The sequence below is a fragment of the Pelodiscus sinensis genome, chromosome 13 (assembly GCF_052426305.1).
Source record: "Pelodiscus sinensis isolate ZL-2025 chromosome 13, ASM5242630v1, whole genome shotgun sequence".
Lineage (NCBI taxonomy): Eukaryota > Metazoa > Chordata > Testudines > Trionychidae > Pelodiscus > Pelodiscus sinensis.
The window spans coordinates 14,889,000-14,906,244 of record NC_143064.1 but is presented as its reverse complement, the minus strand read 5'-3'; the positions used below and the strand labels follow the sequence as shown (position 1 = coordinate 14,906,244).

General features: G+C 41.0%; 1 protein-coding gene across 7 annotated transcripts in view; it reads left to right on the top strand.

Annotated features, from left to right (window-relative positions):
• The window catches only part of LOC102446807 (integrator complex subunit 6-like), a 72,323-nt gene that overhangs the window by 25,147 nt on the left and 29,931 nt on the right, over positions 1-17,245 (top strand). For all 7 annotated transcript variants that reach the window (XR_012906939.2, XR_012906938.2, XR_012906937.2 and 4 more), the window contains 6 exons: positions 5,582-5,731; positions 7,798-7,887; positions 8,274-8,457; positions 10,425-10,553; positions 13,824-13,987; positions 15,209-15,361. Coding sequence is in view for 4 of the 7 variants with exons in the window: in XM_075941023.2 (XP_075797138.1) it covers positions 5,582-5,731; positions 7,798-7,887; positions 8,274-8,457; positions 10,425-10,553; positions 13,824-13,987; positions 15,209-15,361 (870 nt within the window). In the remaining 3 variants the exon portion in view is untranslated. The remainder of the gene's footprint in view (positions 1-5,581; positions 5,732-7,797; positions 7,888-8,273; positions 8,458-10,424; positions 10,554-13,823; positions 13,988-15,208; positions 15,362-17,245) is intronic.

The following is a 17,245-nucleotide window of genomic DNA, read 5'->3' as shown; positions in this document are numbered from 1 at the left end:
AGAGCAGGGGTCTTGCTACATTTCAAAAGCAGAAGCACTGCCAGGAGCCTGGGGCTAGCTGGGGACTCAAACAGTCCCCTGCTGGCCCCACGCTCCCTGCTTCTGAAATGTACAAGAGTCCCAGCAGCGCTCTGCTTTTGAAATGTACAAGATCACTCTCGGGACTCTTGTACATTTTAAAAGCAGGGAGCGCAGGGTAGTTGGGGACTGTTTGAGTCCTCCGCTGGCCATGCTCCCTGTGGCGCTTCCACCTTTGAAATGTAGCAGGAGCTGGAGGTACCCTTATTGACTAATTGAATAGTCGATGCAAATTACATCGACTGTTTGATTAGTTGATTAATCTAAATGTAACATCCTTAATTGGAATGTGGGTGGTGTGCTGCTCTTGAATGATTACTACTGTTTAAGCAAGTATCCCAAGAGATCATGCATTTCTGTGGTGTTGCTGAAGGATAAATTACTGTTTCCATCCTCATCCTTGGGAATTGGAACTGGATATGCTCAGGGTGCCTGGCGTGCAATAGTAATAACCACCCAAATATATGGTTTTCTCCTTCAGTACCCCATTAAGAAATTGTTCCAGCACCACTGACCCCACTCCGTGCTGGAAGCAAGCTGAAATTGTTCAGTGTTACAGAGAAACAAACAGGATGAATCTTTCTAGTTTGGCACCCTTTAGACCTGACCAGTGCTGAACCAGAGAATTTGCTGGACCATGAGAGGTCAATGTTGTCTAGCAGTATTACCAACCCTTCTACTGCTTATTGGGCTCTTAGAAGACATTTGGGATAAATCAGAACTAAATAACAGCACAGAATGCTGAGAGCCAGTGCTAGTAGCTGTAAAACTTTATGGGACCATAGGAAACTTGGCCACACCCATGATAAGTGGACATCCAGTTAACTAAAATCATGCCGGACCACAGATGTTGCTGGCCCAGAGAGTGCTGAACTAGAGAGGTTCAATCTGCACTCCTCACTTCAGTTTAAACATGCTCAGAAGTATTACTGAAAATATTGTCATGTTTTTGTGGAGGTAAGAGACTGGAAGATAGTGCCCTAATGGAGAGAATAGTACTGAAGATTTGTTTTTAAAAAAAAGTGTGGATACACTTGGTTGTTGATAGTAATGAAGGTTTAGACCTGGGCTATATTTATTCAAAGATCGGTGCTCCAGAGATTGATCTTCTGGGATTTGATTTAGTGGGTCTAGTAAGGACCACTGAATCAACTCCTGACTGCCCCCAGCAACCCCAGTATTCCACAGGGTTGTGAGGAATAAGGTAATTTGGTAGGAGAGTTTCTCCCATTGACCTCCCACAATGGGGGTGCCACAGAGTTTTGACTTAAAGTATGCCCACTCCAGTTACAGTATTTTCGTATCTGGAGTTGCATCTGGAATTGCATCTCTTCAGTTCACTTTTTCCCCCAAGTATAAACCTGGCCTTAGTTCTTTGGAAATGCAGAAACTGAACCATTCAATAATGTGTTGCAACTAAAGTGAATTTAAATTGTCTGTAATAACCAATTAAGAGCCTGATGTTAGCCAAAAGCTAACATGCCAGTATCTTGAAAGTACCAAATGATGCCTGGAGTGGGGACTTTAAAGTTTTAATCTGAATGCTTTACCCAGCTGCACTCCAAAACTTTTAACTCTCCAACATAACAAAAAGACAAGAGAAAATAACCTTTATTCCTATATAAAACTTCTTATTAGTGGATTTCAGTGTCTGGTAAGCATGCAGCTCATCTGAGGCATAGAGGACAGTTGCAGAATCAGGAATAGAAACTGAATTTTTTTGCTTCCCAACCTAGTGCTCTGATCATGCTGCCTCTCTGCAGTATTCATTTGACTAGTTTTTTTTTTTTGTAAGTGCACACACAAATACGCGATACTTATTTTGTTTCTATTACAGCATGGATCTGTAGTTGCTCAAGCCTTGTGTCTTGAAACTATTTTTATCAAAAATCTGTAGTGTTCTAGATATTTAACCAAGTAGTGGAAAGATGTAATCAATTTAAAAGTTGTAGAAAATGACTTTTCCAGAGTTTTCAGCTCAAAAGAGAGATCTTGTGTGATTATTACAAGATTTTGTTTCTTCAAGTTTTCTATAGATCTTTGTAAATGCCTTGTTAATTATTGAAATGCTAGTCATTCAACTAGTCATGCCCAGTGCTTATCAGTTGAAAAACTCTGCTATACAAGTACCAAGAAGGAAATGAACTCAGAAGCAACTGAAGTTCTATTGCAAGCTGATGACAAATGCAAGTCTCTCTCTCTCTCTCTCTGAGAGAGAGAGAGAGCTTTTGTTTAGAGGAATGGTCTGAGCATACAGAAATGGGAGCCACGTTTCTGATTTCCTTCTCTGGCACTGACTTCTGAGAGTTTAGGCAAGTTACTTAACTCTATCTCAGTGCTCCATTTTGTGTTTGCCTCTCAAAACAAAAACGATATCACCTGATTTTTTTAAAATTATTATTCTTGTGCACCCATCCCTATATATAAATATTAATCAGACCTGGAACTTCACAATAACTGACTAAAATTTACACCTATTACAGAACACTTGAAAAATAACTGAAGATACTATAGATTTATTAAATCCCCTAACTTTGCAGGTGAACAAGCATATTAAAAATGTCTCTACAGTCCCTTACATGTGCATATATGCTCCGTTACTCTTGAGATCAGGGCTTGAAAAGTTATTTGAACAAAGAGTCCAGCCTTTCTAGTTATAAAGGTAAGTTTCCAAGTCATAGTGTAACTGGAATAATGCTGGTTTCTGATATCTGCTGGCAGTTCTAGTATGTCTCATATTGGTCTGAGCTCTAAGTTACAGCGGCATAAACTAACAGAAGTCATTAGTTTTCATAGACTGTAAGGTCAGGAGGAATCATTACAATCATTTAATCCGACCTGCATAACACAGGCCACAGAATTCCACAGAAAGTGTTGAATTAAGCTCAATTTCTTGTTGAGCTAGTGTGCATCTTCTAGAAAGAAATCCAAATTGGGTATACAAGTGACTGAGAAACCCAGCACATCCTAAGTCATGTCAGTTATTCTCACTGTTAGAATTGTGTACCTTTATTTCTAATCTGAATGTTTGTACCTTTGTTTCCACCCACTGGATCTTCTTTTGCCTTTCCTGGTGAGATTAAAGAGATCTCTGCTGTCAGATTTTCTCCCTGTATATACATAGTGATTGAGTTGCCTCTTATCTATCTTAGATAAATTAAATTTAGCTTCTTAGTCTCTCCCTGGAAATTGCAGCTCTTTTTGGAATCTTTTTCAATTAGCGTATGTCCTTTAAAAAATAATGAACATCATTTTAAAACACAATATTCTAGTAATGATCTCCTGCCACCCTTCTACTTTTACTCTACATTCCCTGGCTTAATGTGTGTAAATGGGGATAATGATACTGACCTCCTTTTCAAAGTGCTTTGAGATCTGCTGATGAGAAAAGATAGGTTGTTACTGTTCTCCCTGAGGATTGCATTTGCTCTCTTCACTACTGCATCACATTGAGATCTTATGTTTGGTTGGCTGTCCACTGTGATCAGCCTGTTAGTCCTTTTGAGTTGCTGCTTTCTAACTTGTCTACCATCTTTATAAATGTGATCTACGTTCTTGATTTCTAAAATGTATGGCTTGCATTTAGCTATATTAAAATGCATGATGATTAAGTTAACCCAGTTTGCCACGTGACCTAGATTGTTCTATAGGATAAACCTGTCCCTATCACTATTGCATTTTGGCAGTGAGTCATCTGTGAACTCTACAATTATTTTACAGTTTCTTCAGTGCCTCTCTTCAAAGTTTTGGCTGGTTGCTGATGGGCCAGTATATGAGCTGGGGAATGTGAAATCCTACTGCTTAGCCCTTTTTCTCAAGGCTTAACTTGGAAGGAAAGCGCCAAAACCAAAGCAACTCAAACAAGTCCTCTGTCCTTAGGGACTTCCCTTAGCCCTCATCACCAAGATTTCCCAATCCTTACAGCTCTTCCCAAAAGCTTTACAGTCCTCTTCCGCTGAGTCTTTCTTCCACAGTCAGCTCTTGCAGCTATCTCCCACTCTGGCTTTCTGATGAATAGCTTTAGAGATCCTTCCTCTCTTCTTACGTCAGGAAGCCTTATATGCAAGTTTCTCTAGATCACATGACTAGGAGCAGGCCTACAATCACTTTGGAGTTTCAAAGGGCAATAATAGGTGCAGTGGGGCACAAGCATGCCTTCCAAGGCCCGGCACTTTTTTAGGTGGGCAGTCTTGACACTAACAAATTTAGTTTCATTCTGCTGCTACTCATATTAAACATGAATACCAAAGGCAGGGGAGTGAACACAGGAGCTGCTCTTGTGGTACCCTGTGGGGAGCAGGGATTGGAGCTATTTAGTGTAGCTGATTCAAAACTGAGGCTTAGGGTAAGAGGTGTAATAACACTTGCACATGCACACACCTGCCTCCCTTGGCCAGAGAGCTGAGGGAGTGAACTATAAATACAGGAGAGATGTTCTCTATTCCCCATTTCAGCAATCAGGAGTCTCAAGGGTGCAGAGGACAAGACAATGTCCCTTCTCCCATACAGCAGTGGTGTTTGGGGGATTGGGACCTTGCAATTATCAGTTTTCAGTTTCAGGGTAGCTGCCTGGCAGGAATCTGAGCCAGTTTTCAGTAGTAAGGAAGAAATTGCAAAAGCAGAGTTAGAAATTAAAGGGTAGGACATAGGAAACCAGGGTAGGAGAAAAGTGTGTTTTACAATATGGGTCTGGAGGAAGAGAATAGAGGAAAGCATAAAAGAGACATGATCTTTAACATAAAGGAAGCACAAGAAAAGAGAGTGAGTCACATTTCTGAAACTTGTCTCAGTTGGTTGACTATTCAGTTTTTTTAAAAAAGTCCCTAGTAAGTAGTATACAACTGATATCTTTTGAGTTGTGGAGTGGACATCGAGTTGGGAGAGAGAATGTGTTGGCACTGGTATCTTTCCCTGGCTACTAGGATTAGTCCTTGAGCATGTGTTGCTTATGTTTTTTTCTAGCCCTGGGTGAGGCAGGTTCGGAGCGGAATTGCAGGATCCCACAAGTGTAGCTCCTTGTGTTCTCCCTGCCTCTCCTTCGTCCCCCCCCCCTGTATTAGGTATTCATGTGTGATTACTAAATGCCATTCATTTGACACACTTTTTAAATCAGATGTTCTCGTTCTCATGGAAGTACCTAAATAGTTCCATTAGTCACTTCTGTTCTGCTGCATCTTTCATAAAAAGAGCTAAATAGACACAGTCACTGTTTCAAAACCTTAATACTGTGTGAATACCTGTCAGTCTTCCACTTTGTACTTCATATTCTTTACACATCACAGTTATGTGGGAAGATACTTGTGTGACTCCTGTGTGTGGTGTTTTTGTTTTTTTTAAATGTGTGCTTCATACAAGCACAACAGCATCTACCTGCTGATGAGAAATGTAATTTGCCTTTGAGAGGAAAGGTAATAATCAAACCTTTCAGTTGATGATTGCCAGATCACTACTAAAATGACCAATAATCTGTCATTTTGTGTCTCTTTGTATAACTGCATAACAGGCTGGATGGAAGGAAAATCATGCAACCTTCATGAATGAACTGAAAAACCTGCAAGCTTCAGGTTTGACTACCCTCGGGCAGGCTCTCAGATCCTCGTTTGACTTGCTAAATCTCAATAGATTAGTGTCTGGAATAGACAATTATGGACAGGTAAGAAATGTGTGTTCTTTCTTCAAATAGTATCAGCACTCTTTATAACCATTTTTGCTTTGTGGCTGTTATTAAATATCGGGAGATGGGGAGAGTGATAGAGAATGAGTAAAATGAGGGGTCTGCTTTGATCTGTAAAATGGGTACTTTCAATCAGATCAAAGGTCCATCTAGCCCAGTATCGTGTCTTCCAACAGTGGTCAGTGCTAAGCACATCAGAAGGAATGAGCAGAACAGGCACTCATCAAGTGATCCATTCCCTGTCACCCACTCCCAGCTTCTGTCAAACAGAAGTTAGAGCAGGCCTGGGCAAAATACAGCCTGTGGGCTGTATCTGGCCCACCAAGCCACCAGATCTGGCCTGTGGAGGCAGCAGGGAGCCCCAGGCAGGCTCGCCTGCTTGTCCCGCAGCCCTGTGCACAGTGCAGAAATGTGGCTGCAGGACTTCCTTTCTGTTTCAGAACTGGAGGGAAGGAGGAAGTCACAGGAGCTATCCTACTCCCATCACAATCCCATTGGCCGGTTTCTGGCCAGAAACCAGCTAATGAGAGCTGCTTGTTTGAATAAAAGGCAGCCAGGAAGAACCATGCCCCCTCTCCTTGGTTCAGTTATTAAGTGAAGCACATAGCCAGCCTGCCAGCTTGCCTGGCTGGGAAATGTTTTAAGCTCTGCAAGCCTTTGCTTTGGAGGCAGATAGGCTGATTTGGCTGCTGGCTGGTAAATCTCCTGACCACAGCCTACCTCTGGCACCCCAGCTCCTCCCTGCCTCAACCCCTCTCCTACCACTTAACATACCAAACCTTCTTCTTTCTCCTTCTTGCAGCCATACCCCTCCCAGATCTGGCTCCCCAATCTCCTGCCTCAGATCACAGTCCCCTTCTACCCTAGGTCTCATCCTAAATCCTTGCACTCCAGTCCCCTGCCCTAGGTCACAACTGCCTCCGTCACCCAAATTCCCTCCCAGCCTCCAGTCTCCCCCCAGATCCCTTACCCTAAGCTCCCTTCTGCACCCAGCCTCTCCTCCATTAATATCATGGAAGAGTGCGACCCTCAACCACTTTCCAAAATCTTGGAGTGGGCTCCCCCCAACCCCCATCAAAAATTATTGTCCACCCCTGAGCTAGAGCCACTCAAAGCATGGGATTTCATCCTGGCTAATAGCCATTGATTGACCTATCCTCCATGAACTTATCTAGTTCTTTTTTGAACTCTGTTACAGTTCTGGCTTTTGCAACTTCTTTTGCCAACGAGTTCCAAAGGTTGACTGTGTGTTGTGTCAAGAAATACTTCCTTTAGTTTGTTTTAAACCTGCTGGCTATTAATTACATTTGGTTACCTCCGGTTCTTGTGTTATGTACTATCAGTCTTCATAAACTACACATTATAAAAATAGAGATTTGATTTTTAAAACTCAAGTTCTCGTGTCAACAGCAAGCCACATGCAAACATTTCATGCATATATTTATGTTCATTTTGTATGTGCGGGCCCATACACTTGGAATCTTAAAATTTTAGTCGTTTCTCAAATATCTACTCCAAACTCTGTGTTTGTTTGACTTCTCAGTTTGGTATTTTAATAACGTGTTACCATCTGTGTGTTTTAAAAACAACAAAAAAAACTCAGTTTGAAAGATTACTTTTTCCTCTAAGTCAAGTCTCCGGAATGTATTTTACAGTGTACTGATCTTTTTATTTTTTTCCCTGCAAGGAGAACCAGCTAAAATACAAATGCTAGGTAGTGTCACAGAGGTTCTGTTCCTAACCCTCACCTTTTGCATAAGTGCTAGTAATCTGTGACTCTGTGGGTGGGGTATCTGAGTTCTGTCCTAGTGGTCAGACTGAAGTATAAGTGGCTTTGATGTTCAGTATTCTCAGCTGTGAAGTTCTCCATGTCCACAGATTTGTCAACAACATCTCAAGCTTTTTTAAGGATTGTTTGAGAACTTAGTATCTGCCTTTGGCATCTTGTGTTTTATGTGCTGTAAATTGTGTTAGTTTGTAAATGTACTCATCAAGTTTAACTGAAGTATAGTTACTGTTTTACATGGTTTTTATTCTTTCTCTAGGGAAGGAACCCTTTCTTTTTAGAGCCATCTATATTAATTACCATCACAGATGGAAACAAGTTAACAAATACTGCTGGTGTTCAAGAGGAGGTAAGACATTGTATTTGTTTTACTTTTTAAAATGATTACAGAGAAATATTAACTTTTTTAGGTGTCTTGTTAACTATTGACAAGTATTTCCATTTTAACATCTGTGAACTTGGCAATATGCTTAAAGAATTCTGAACTAGATATATATTGGTGATTGTTTAGCTTCATTCTGCAGACAACTTCTTAAGAAAGGTGGACCAGCTTCCCTCCCAGTGTCCTCCTGCCTGTTTGCTTAGGTGCTGGGAGTCCAAAGGCCACAGGTTGAGAACACTACTTAAGAAAACTGGTCCTTCTGTTTCCCTTGTTTTGATGATGATTAGTTTGGGTACATGTCTTCAAATGAGTATCTGATCCCTTTCAGCTTTCTTCAAATCTCTCTTTATTAGCTTCATCTTCCTTTGAATTCTCCTTTACCTGGAAGTGAACTAACCAAAGAACCATTTCGCTGGGATCAAAGGCTGTTTGCTCTAGTACTGCGTCTGCCAGGAGCCTCTTCTGTGGAACCAGAGCAACTAGGGAGCGTACCCACTGATGAATCTGCAATCACACAGATGTGTGAGGTGACAGGAGGTAATTGGATATTGTTTTGCTTTGATTTTAATATGGAATTTGCCTTTCTAAATTGTCTTAATGGGATACTGGCGGGGGAGGGGGAGAAAGGAGGACGAGAAGTAACTTTGCATCTAAATTTTCTCACCATATACACAACGTTCCACTCACCTGTTTAATGTGTCAGCATAGCACTGCTGAGTTTGGGTTTCTACCTTGTAAGATAATTTTTAAGTTTAAAAAAATATGGCTCTTTTAAATCTTAGACAGCTTTTTTTTTTTTTTTTTTTTTTTTTTTTTTTCATGTTCAGCTTTGTAATCCCTTCTGCTTTCTTTATAAAAGGCTGGTCTTCTTCGAAGAATGACTAAAAATGAAACCACATCACCCATCAGATCTATTCCTTATGTAGTCAATAAAATCTACTTCCTTTAATAACTATTTACTTCATTAACCCTCTGGTGCTAACGCAGCTAAAAGGAATGAATTACACATGAATGAGCAAAAGTATCAACCACAGTATTGAGCTGTGCAAATTCATGGCCATGAAAAATGCATCACAGACTGAGATGTCTGGCGTGTCGTGCATCATCCCCCTCCCCTCCAGTGAAATCGGGTTATTTGTGTGCTTTTACCCTATATTATATAGCTGTGATGGGCAATCACTAATAATAAGTGGGCTGCATGAGTGGCCCTTCTTTCATCTCAGTGGACCACAGACTGGCCACAGCAGTCTGCAGCCCACTGCAGTTCCACCGGTGGCCCCAATGAGCTCCTCTCCCATCCCCCACAGTCTGCCTGTGGGGCAGTGGAGCCCCACTTAGCACCTTCTCCTCTCCCTCCCAGCACTGATTCATATTCTTCCTTGCTCCTCCCTCTTCCTTCCGTAGCTGGAATGCTGTGAACAGGTGAGCTGGTCCCTTGGCAGGTGGAGCCCTAAGTGATCTACAGGTTGCCTACCTCTTATATAGAGTTCATAGGGGAGACTAATGTTTTTAAATTGAGGGTACTGACCCAAAAGAGAGTTGCAGGGAGGTTGCAATGTTATTTTAAGGAGGCTGCAGTATTGCCACCCTTACATCAGCAGTGCCTTCAGAACTGGGTAGCTGGAGTGAGCAATCGTGCCTCACCAGCAGCAGCACAGAAGTAAAGGTGGCAATATTATACCATGCCACCCTTACTTTTGCACTGCTGCCTTCGGAGCTGAGTGGCTAGAGAGGGGCAGCTCCTGACTAAGGGCCCAGCTTTGCAGGCAGCAGCGTAGAAGCAAAGATGGTAATATCATTTAAAAACAGCAAATAGTTCTGCAGCACCTTAGACTAACAAAAATGTAGATAGTATCCTGAGCTTTCGTGGGCACAACCCACTTCTTCATCTCAAAGTGGGTTGTGCCCACGAAAGCTCAGGATACTATCTACACCTTTTGTTAGTCTCTAAGGTGCTGCAGGACCATTTGTTTCCCTGCCTCCCCTCCCCTGTTAGACTAACATGGCTACCCCTCTGATTCTATATCATGCCATCCTTACTTCTGTGCTTCTGCTGGCAGTGGCTCTGCATTCAGAACCAGGATCCCAGGCAGCACTGCTGCCAGCAACAGTGCAAAAATAAGACTAGTAGTTCCACAGCTCCTTTTGGGGACAGGATTCCTACAATTACAACACATTGACATTTTAGATTTAAATAGCTGAATCATGACACTTACGACTTTTAAAATCTTATGGCTGTGAAATTGACCAAAATGGGCCATAGTTATAATGCACAGGGTTGAAAAGGCCAACTTGATTTCCAAAGTCTGTATTGTTTGCACCGTGGAAGTATTGTGCCACTTCTGTTGATTTGGATTTGTTGCTAAAGCAACTCTGCAGTGGTGATTCCATGTAAAGTTGAAAGAGCCTTGACACATATTATAACTTTTTTAATAAACAGTATCCTTCCTTCTAGTTAAGGTTTGTTGAAACTTAGTTTCACTGCATTGCTCTCTTACTTGTAGGTCGCTCCTATTGTGTGCGAACACAAAGAATGTTGAACCAGTGTTTAGAATCTCTAGTTCAAAAAGTTCAGAGTGGTGTTGTTATTAACTTTGAAAAATCAGGACCAGACCCTGCTCCCATTGGAGAAGGTACAGTAAATATTCACTTTCATCTCTGTGGCCATAATTATATGCAAATGTTTTGTAAGCTCAGTGTAGATCTTTATTGTGTATAGGATCTGAGATTTTTCCTTAAATTAACTTGCTTTGGGAATGAAATGCCTTTATTGCTTGTTCTTTCGTTGACTAAGGAACCGTAGCTCAAAAGACAGAAAATGTCCAACATTTCTACTTATTCCCATTGTTAAGTAGTGGATGCGGTGTAGTTGTAACTCTGTCCCAGGCTATTAGAGAGACAAAGTGTGTGAGGGTAATACCTTTTTATGTCACCAGCCTTTGTTGGTGAGAGACACCAGGTTTTGAGCCACGCAGCTGAAAAGGAGCTCGGTATCATATACAACAAACTTGAAAGTGTTTGTCTCTCACCAACTGAAGTAAATAATAGAGGTATTAATAACTTTGTGTTGAAATAATTGGAAAGTATCCAGGATGCATTATGCACACTAATCTTGAGAATGCTATATAAATTTTCAAAGCAGTATAGGGATGAAAATATATAAAGCTGTTAGATTTTGAGGTACAGGCAGTCCCCGGGTTACGTACAAGATAGGGACTGTAGGTTTGTTCTTAAGTTGAATTTGTATGTAAGTTGGAACTGGTACATATTGTAGGGGAAACTCTAGCCAAACATTTCTCCAGAGCTCAGTTTTATTCTCCCACACCTCACTTCCCTCAGTCCTTTATTCTCAAGCTGAGGTGTCTGCTGAGAAAAGCCGCTCCGCGTCTCCCTGGTCTGCTGGGGGGAAGTAGGTAGTGCGGGGTTGCCTCACCCCGTTTGTAAGTAGGGATCCGATGTAAGTCAGATCCATGTAACCCGGGGACTGCTTGTATTTAAAAACCATCTTAACTTTTTTTAAAATACCTTTGAGTTGTGTGTGCTTTTTATTTGGCTTGTCTTCAGTAGACTTGACCAGACTCACCTTCAAGTAACTTGAGATCTTCAGCATGTTTGTCAAGGCTCGTGTATTTACTCTCTTCCCTCCACCCCCCCCTCCCCCCCTTTTTTTTTTGTATATACCATTGGGCTCAGCCTAGGGTTAAGAGTAATGGATTATTCTGAAACAAATACTGGGGGAGTGTATGCACTAACCTTTTGAAATGCGCGAACTATTTAGAGTTAATTGCCAGTCAGTGAATTTAGTTTAAAATGTCTGGTATTAACAAACCCTTAGCACACAGAGGCTGTCTCTTCTCTACTCTAGAAAGAAGGTGTATTTTAACATTTGTTGCATATGTGAAAAATATACCTTTGTATTACCTGTTGTAGATGAGGCTTTTGAAAGCTACTGCATCAGATACCTGCTAGTTTACAGTTCTTTAAGAGCAGCACCATTGATCATGGTTAAGGATTCTTCAGTATGTTACAACAACAGAATTTAATCAGTCTGGGAGATACTACCTATTTAAAACCTTGTAATTTGAAGAGAGGTGGAGGAGTGAAGAGAGGGCTTTCAGCTTCTGCACATGTCAACTTTTGTGACTTTCCCTTTCACAATTTCTCTCATTTGCTTCTCTTTCTGCATATTCAATGGGGTGAACCTCACAAACGGAGGAAACTGTCAAATGCACAAAATGAGTGAAAAAAGAAAAAACATTTAAATTGATACATTGTAAAGCTGTCTGATTTTTAATGTTTTTGGCATTGTGCTGCTTGAAATTGATCACTCTGTGATCCATCAAAACCTTTCTTTCCTAATTGCAAGTGAAAAATTACGTGCTAGGACAGGAGACAGAATGTGGGAAAAAATATATTTGTTACTCATGGGGCAATTTGTTGAGGCAGAACTCCTAAAAGTTGTACACCAAAAAATGAGAGAGCTGGTCCCTTTACATGCTTATGAAGACCCTTTTCTCCAAGAACTTAGACACAGAAAATCATACACTTAAAAGCAAACTTAAAGGCACTTGGAGTATGCAAATAGAACACAAAAATAAAGTATTTCTTTTGGGGGCCTTTTAGGCATTCATCTTATCACCTTTACTTTCACCTTTTCTTTCCTCTTGCCTTTCTCTCCTATTTGCCTGCCTGTTTGCTTTCCTCATAACACCTTTTCATTGACTTGGGAGACTGTTTTAGACTTGCCTCTGGCATTTCATGTAGTCCAAGTTGGCACTAAGCAAAGCCCCTGATATCTGTCAGTCTGGACACTGGAGTCTCAAAGTTGCTGTTGTATGGGATGAACTTGGCTTAGTATTTTTTCTTTTATCTGAAACTATAGAACAGCGGAGTATATGCATCAACATAGCACAAAAGTGTCAAGAGAGCTCAGACTTGGCAAGCATCAAGGAAGCAAATAAGTTCAATCTGAATCAAGAGCAGCGGAATTTTCTGCTGTGGGGAGATGGAGCAGTGTTAGTGCACTTGACATTGTTGTACTGCACACCAAAATGGAGAAATTAATTGAGAAGGACATGTTCTCTAATACCAGTCAACCATTTTTGAAGTAAAGCAAATCAGTACGATATACCAGTAACAAATGCTGGAAACTAGACAAGCCAGCTTAGCTATTCACCTGTGCCTTGTATGGCCATGTTGCCGATCCACATCTACATTTTGTGACCTCATTGGAGCTTATCTTAAGTGGGGGAATATACGTGAGATAATATGGCAAAATGCGCTGATAGAAAACCCTTAAGCTTGCATTTTTGTGGTGAAGGAGAGGAGTGAATGACTTACTAAGAAGACATTGGGAACATAAGAGTACTGAAAATTAAGACTGAATATGTTGCTATAGCGTCCATTTTACACCTGTAAAAATGTTGTCTTTCCCAGAAGTTTTCCCATTTAATTTCAGCTAATATTAACGCTATTGACTGTACACTGTCATTTTCAAGACTGTAAAATGTAAGTGATCTGTTTTTTGTTGCCAGGGCAGTTCCAGAGATTGTGGACTTGTATATTGTACCATTCTTAAAAACAGCACTTAATAAATACTGACTCTAAACAAACTTCATTTTGTGTAGTAAACTGAGCAGGCAGTGCTACACTTAGCAATTAAACTATGTAGCTGGAGTAGGATTGTAGAATGTGGCAAAACGTGTTCTTAAAGTGACTTTAAATTATGCCATTTTACATGCTGATGCAGATTTTCAGCCTTGATTTTAAGACACACATTGGTGTCTTTGAAGCAGATGGAATGGGACATTGGTTGTTAATAAGAACACTTCCTGCAAAACAAATGCGTGCCATGTAGCTTTTTATTTTTTCATTTTATTTATTTTTTTTGCTTTAAATTTTAGATGGACTTGTTGATTCATCCAGGCCCATCAATTCATTTGCTTCTCAACCGTGGCATAGTTGTCATAAACTCATTTATGTACGACCTAACCCTAAAACTGGTGTTCCTGTTGGGCACTGGCCAATCCCAGAGTCATTTTGGCCTGATCAGAATTCACCAACTCTGGTAAGTAAAACAAGCTAAAGAAAAGGTTTCCACATCTCCTGATCGGATAGAGAGCTTTTACATGAATAGTAAATTAGTTTCTTGCCCATGCTTGCTTATGATCTAGCTTTCACTACAAAAATGAATTGACTATCCTTGATGCTGAGTGGTGAAAACAAGTCTAGAAATTGCATCACTCCTGGATCCGGAAAAATTAGTGCAACAAATTTTTCATTCAGTAAATTAGTTCTTTTATAGTTTTCAAATATTGCATCAATCTGGTGTTTAATTCAATATTTTAACATTTGGCAACAGTGCAAATGAAGCTTTCAAAATGTAGAGTCAAAATTATACTTTGGACTAAATTATTTAAAGCATTAAAAAATGGATCTAGAGAATAGAGCCATGGAATCTTAAACTATCCCAACAAGGGGGGTTAGAACATGTAGTGCATTTTTTTATGTTCCTTTTTTATGGAGTCACTTTTCCTGGTACGTAGCAGCACACCGTGTATAGGATTTTTCTCTTTCTGGCCAGGAAAGTTGTGGTTGGGAAGGAAGCAAATAATTGCATCCTCTAGATAATCATGAGAACATGCAGCATGTGCTTGCTCTTTTCTGAAACAATTAATCATTTTGTTGCTTATTGGCTTGTCTTATCAGCCTTTTTTTCCATAGATATATCACATAAGTGGGCAGGTTATGTTTCTGCACTTGTGCTGTTTGCTCAAGGTGCCAGTTTTTCCAAGGGGAGGGGGAGGCAAATCAGTTTCACTCCGAACATTTTGAGCAATCATATTGGCCAAGTGGATTGGTTTCAAACATGGATTTCTGTGAAGAGAAGGCTGAGAGGAAGAGTTCATAATCTTGATTCACCTGGATCACATAGTATGAACGTAACTTTCTGCTAATGTCAAAGCTTGATGACTAACTTGTTTAAGTGTTGAATTGAGGAATAAAGGGTGTGTATAGGAGGAGTTGAATTGTTGCATGTCTTCTGCTTATTTACTCAATAACTTCACTTCTCGGTGTTTTAGTAATGCAGGCTTAATTTGCTTTATTTAAAAGAACATAGTATTAAAAGTGGAACACTATTAAACTGTTAGCTTAGACAGGAATTGTATTAAATAAAAGAAAAACAAAATTCTGGGTGGCAGTTACTAGCATTAAAGAATTAACCTGATTATTTTTAATACCAGGCAGTTGAAGTACTCTGTCATGAATCTTTCCTTTCTCCTCATAGCCTCCACGCACAGCTCATCCTGTTGTGAGGTTCTCCTGTGTAGATTGTGAGCCAATGGTAATAGACAAGCTTCCTTTTGACAAATATGAACTTGAACCTTCGCCGTTAACACAGTATATCTTGGAACGAAAGTCTCCTCATGCCTGCTGGCAGGTAATTGCCTTTGTTTGATGATTATAAAGTTAATAGGAATCCCTAGGCAGTGCTACATTAATCTGAGTAAACCTGCAGCAAGGTAAGAGATGCGTCTAATGTTACACGGTTCTGCTGAGTTCAGGAAATATGTAAAGATGACAATTGCCTCAATTCTGACTAAATTTTTTTAAGCCTTTGAAGAGGGGATGCCCCTACAGGCTTCATCAGTTAATTTAGCTCTGTTTCAAAGTCAGAGTATTTCAGTGGCAAATGTGTCTCCTCTTTCCACTGTCAGATGAAATGTAGTTTGCCATTTGTGTGTGGGAGAAGAGAGAGATATTATTGACTTAGAACTCTTAGATGGTATTTAAATGACATACATTCTAATGTACTGTGGTAAGTAGGGCTTTTAACTTCTCTCATCCAATTCATACTTAATGCACTGGATTGGTCCTGGGAGGCCTGGGGCAAGTCATTTAGGCCTGGTCTAAGTTTAGCGCTTGTGTATACTTGAAGTTCTGTAGTGGTGCATCTGCATGTGTGCAGTTGTGCCACTTAGTGAAGAAGCTACCCACTCTGATGGGCACTCTCCGTCCACGTGGGTGCTCCATCTCCCAAGATGCGTAGCTGTATAGAAGGGAGAAGCCCTCCAATTGACAGAGCACTGTCTACATGAGGAACTTTGTTGGTATAACTTCGTCACTCTGGAAAGTAGTTATACCAGTGTTTCTTAAACTGTTCCGGGGCACGCCGGTGTGCTGCGAGGCAGTTGGAGGTGTGCCGCAGAGAACAACAGAGTTCAAAATGGCTGCTCTTAAAGGGGGCAGGTAACCTTTATTTTTGCTCAATAACACTCCCCTCCCCCACACACATACCTTTTTGTGTGTGGGGTGGGGTTTTTTGTTTTTGTTTGTTTTTTGGATCAATCACAAAAAAAAAAATCCTCAGTTTCTCATTTTAAAAAAAAATTGTTTCGTGTTCCTCCGTCTTAAAAAGTTTAGGAAACACTGAGTTACACCAACATAAGTTTTCAGTGTAGACCAGTGTTTGTCTATGGCCAGTGAGCAAACCAATGCTGATCCTCAAGATTCCCAGACACAGTTCAGGAAAGCAGTAAGTTGGTCTCTGGTACTGAAAAAGTTGAGAGATGCTGGGATATACCAAGTCCTGGAATGTAGGTTGACACAACTATGGTGCTATAGAAGATCCATCCCTTGAGTGCTGTAGCTATGCTGACTTCACCATCAGTGTAGATGCAGCTAGATTCACTGATTTATACCTTTTGTTAACCTAGCGACTGTTGCAGCCTATGTTGACACGCAGATTTTGTCCTGTGCATCTATGCTAGAGTTATACTGGCATAGCTGTGGTAGTGTAGCTATGCCACTATAGTCCTCATAATGTACAGAAGCTCTTAATTTCTCTGTACCCTAGTTCCCCATCTTTAAATAGGGTTCTCCCTAACAGGGATATGCTGCAAAGATGAGTTCATTTAATATACCTGAGGCACTATGGTAATTTGGGATCTCGTAATCACCCAGGTAGAATCCAGAAAGAATTTAGAAATAGCATTCCAAAGGGAAGAGATGTCACTCACTTCAAAATTACATTTACCATTTACTAAGGGGCTGTGTCCCCTTCTTGCTATGCTCATCCACCCCCCTGTCTCTTGGGGGGTAGGCAGCCCTGGCTCTCTCCTGGCTGCTGGGGAGGGCCCGGCCAAGGCATGGCAGCTCTGCTCCCCCACCTCCCACTGGTGTAGGGCACGCCCGAGGCCAGGCCAGCCCCAACTCTTCCTCCCCCCAGCCATCGGGCAGGGCGGGGAGGCAGGGCTTTCCTTCCCCCACAACCTACACTTCAATTTGATTCCCCTGTCTCCATTCCTGTACTCCCATCCTTCCC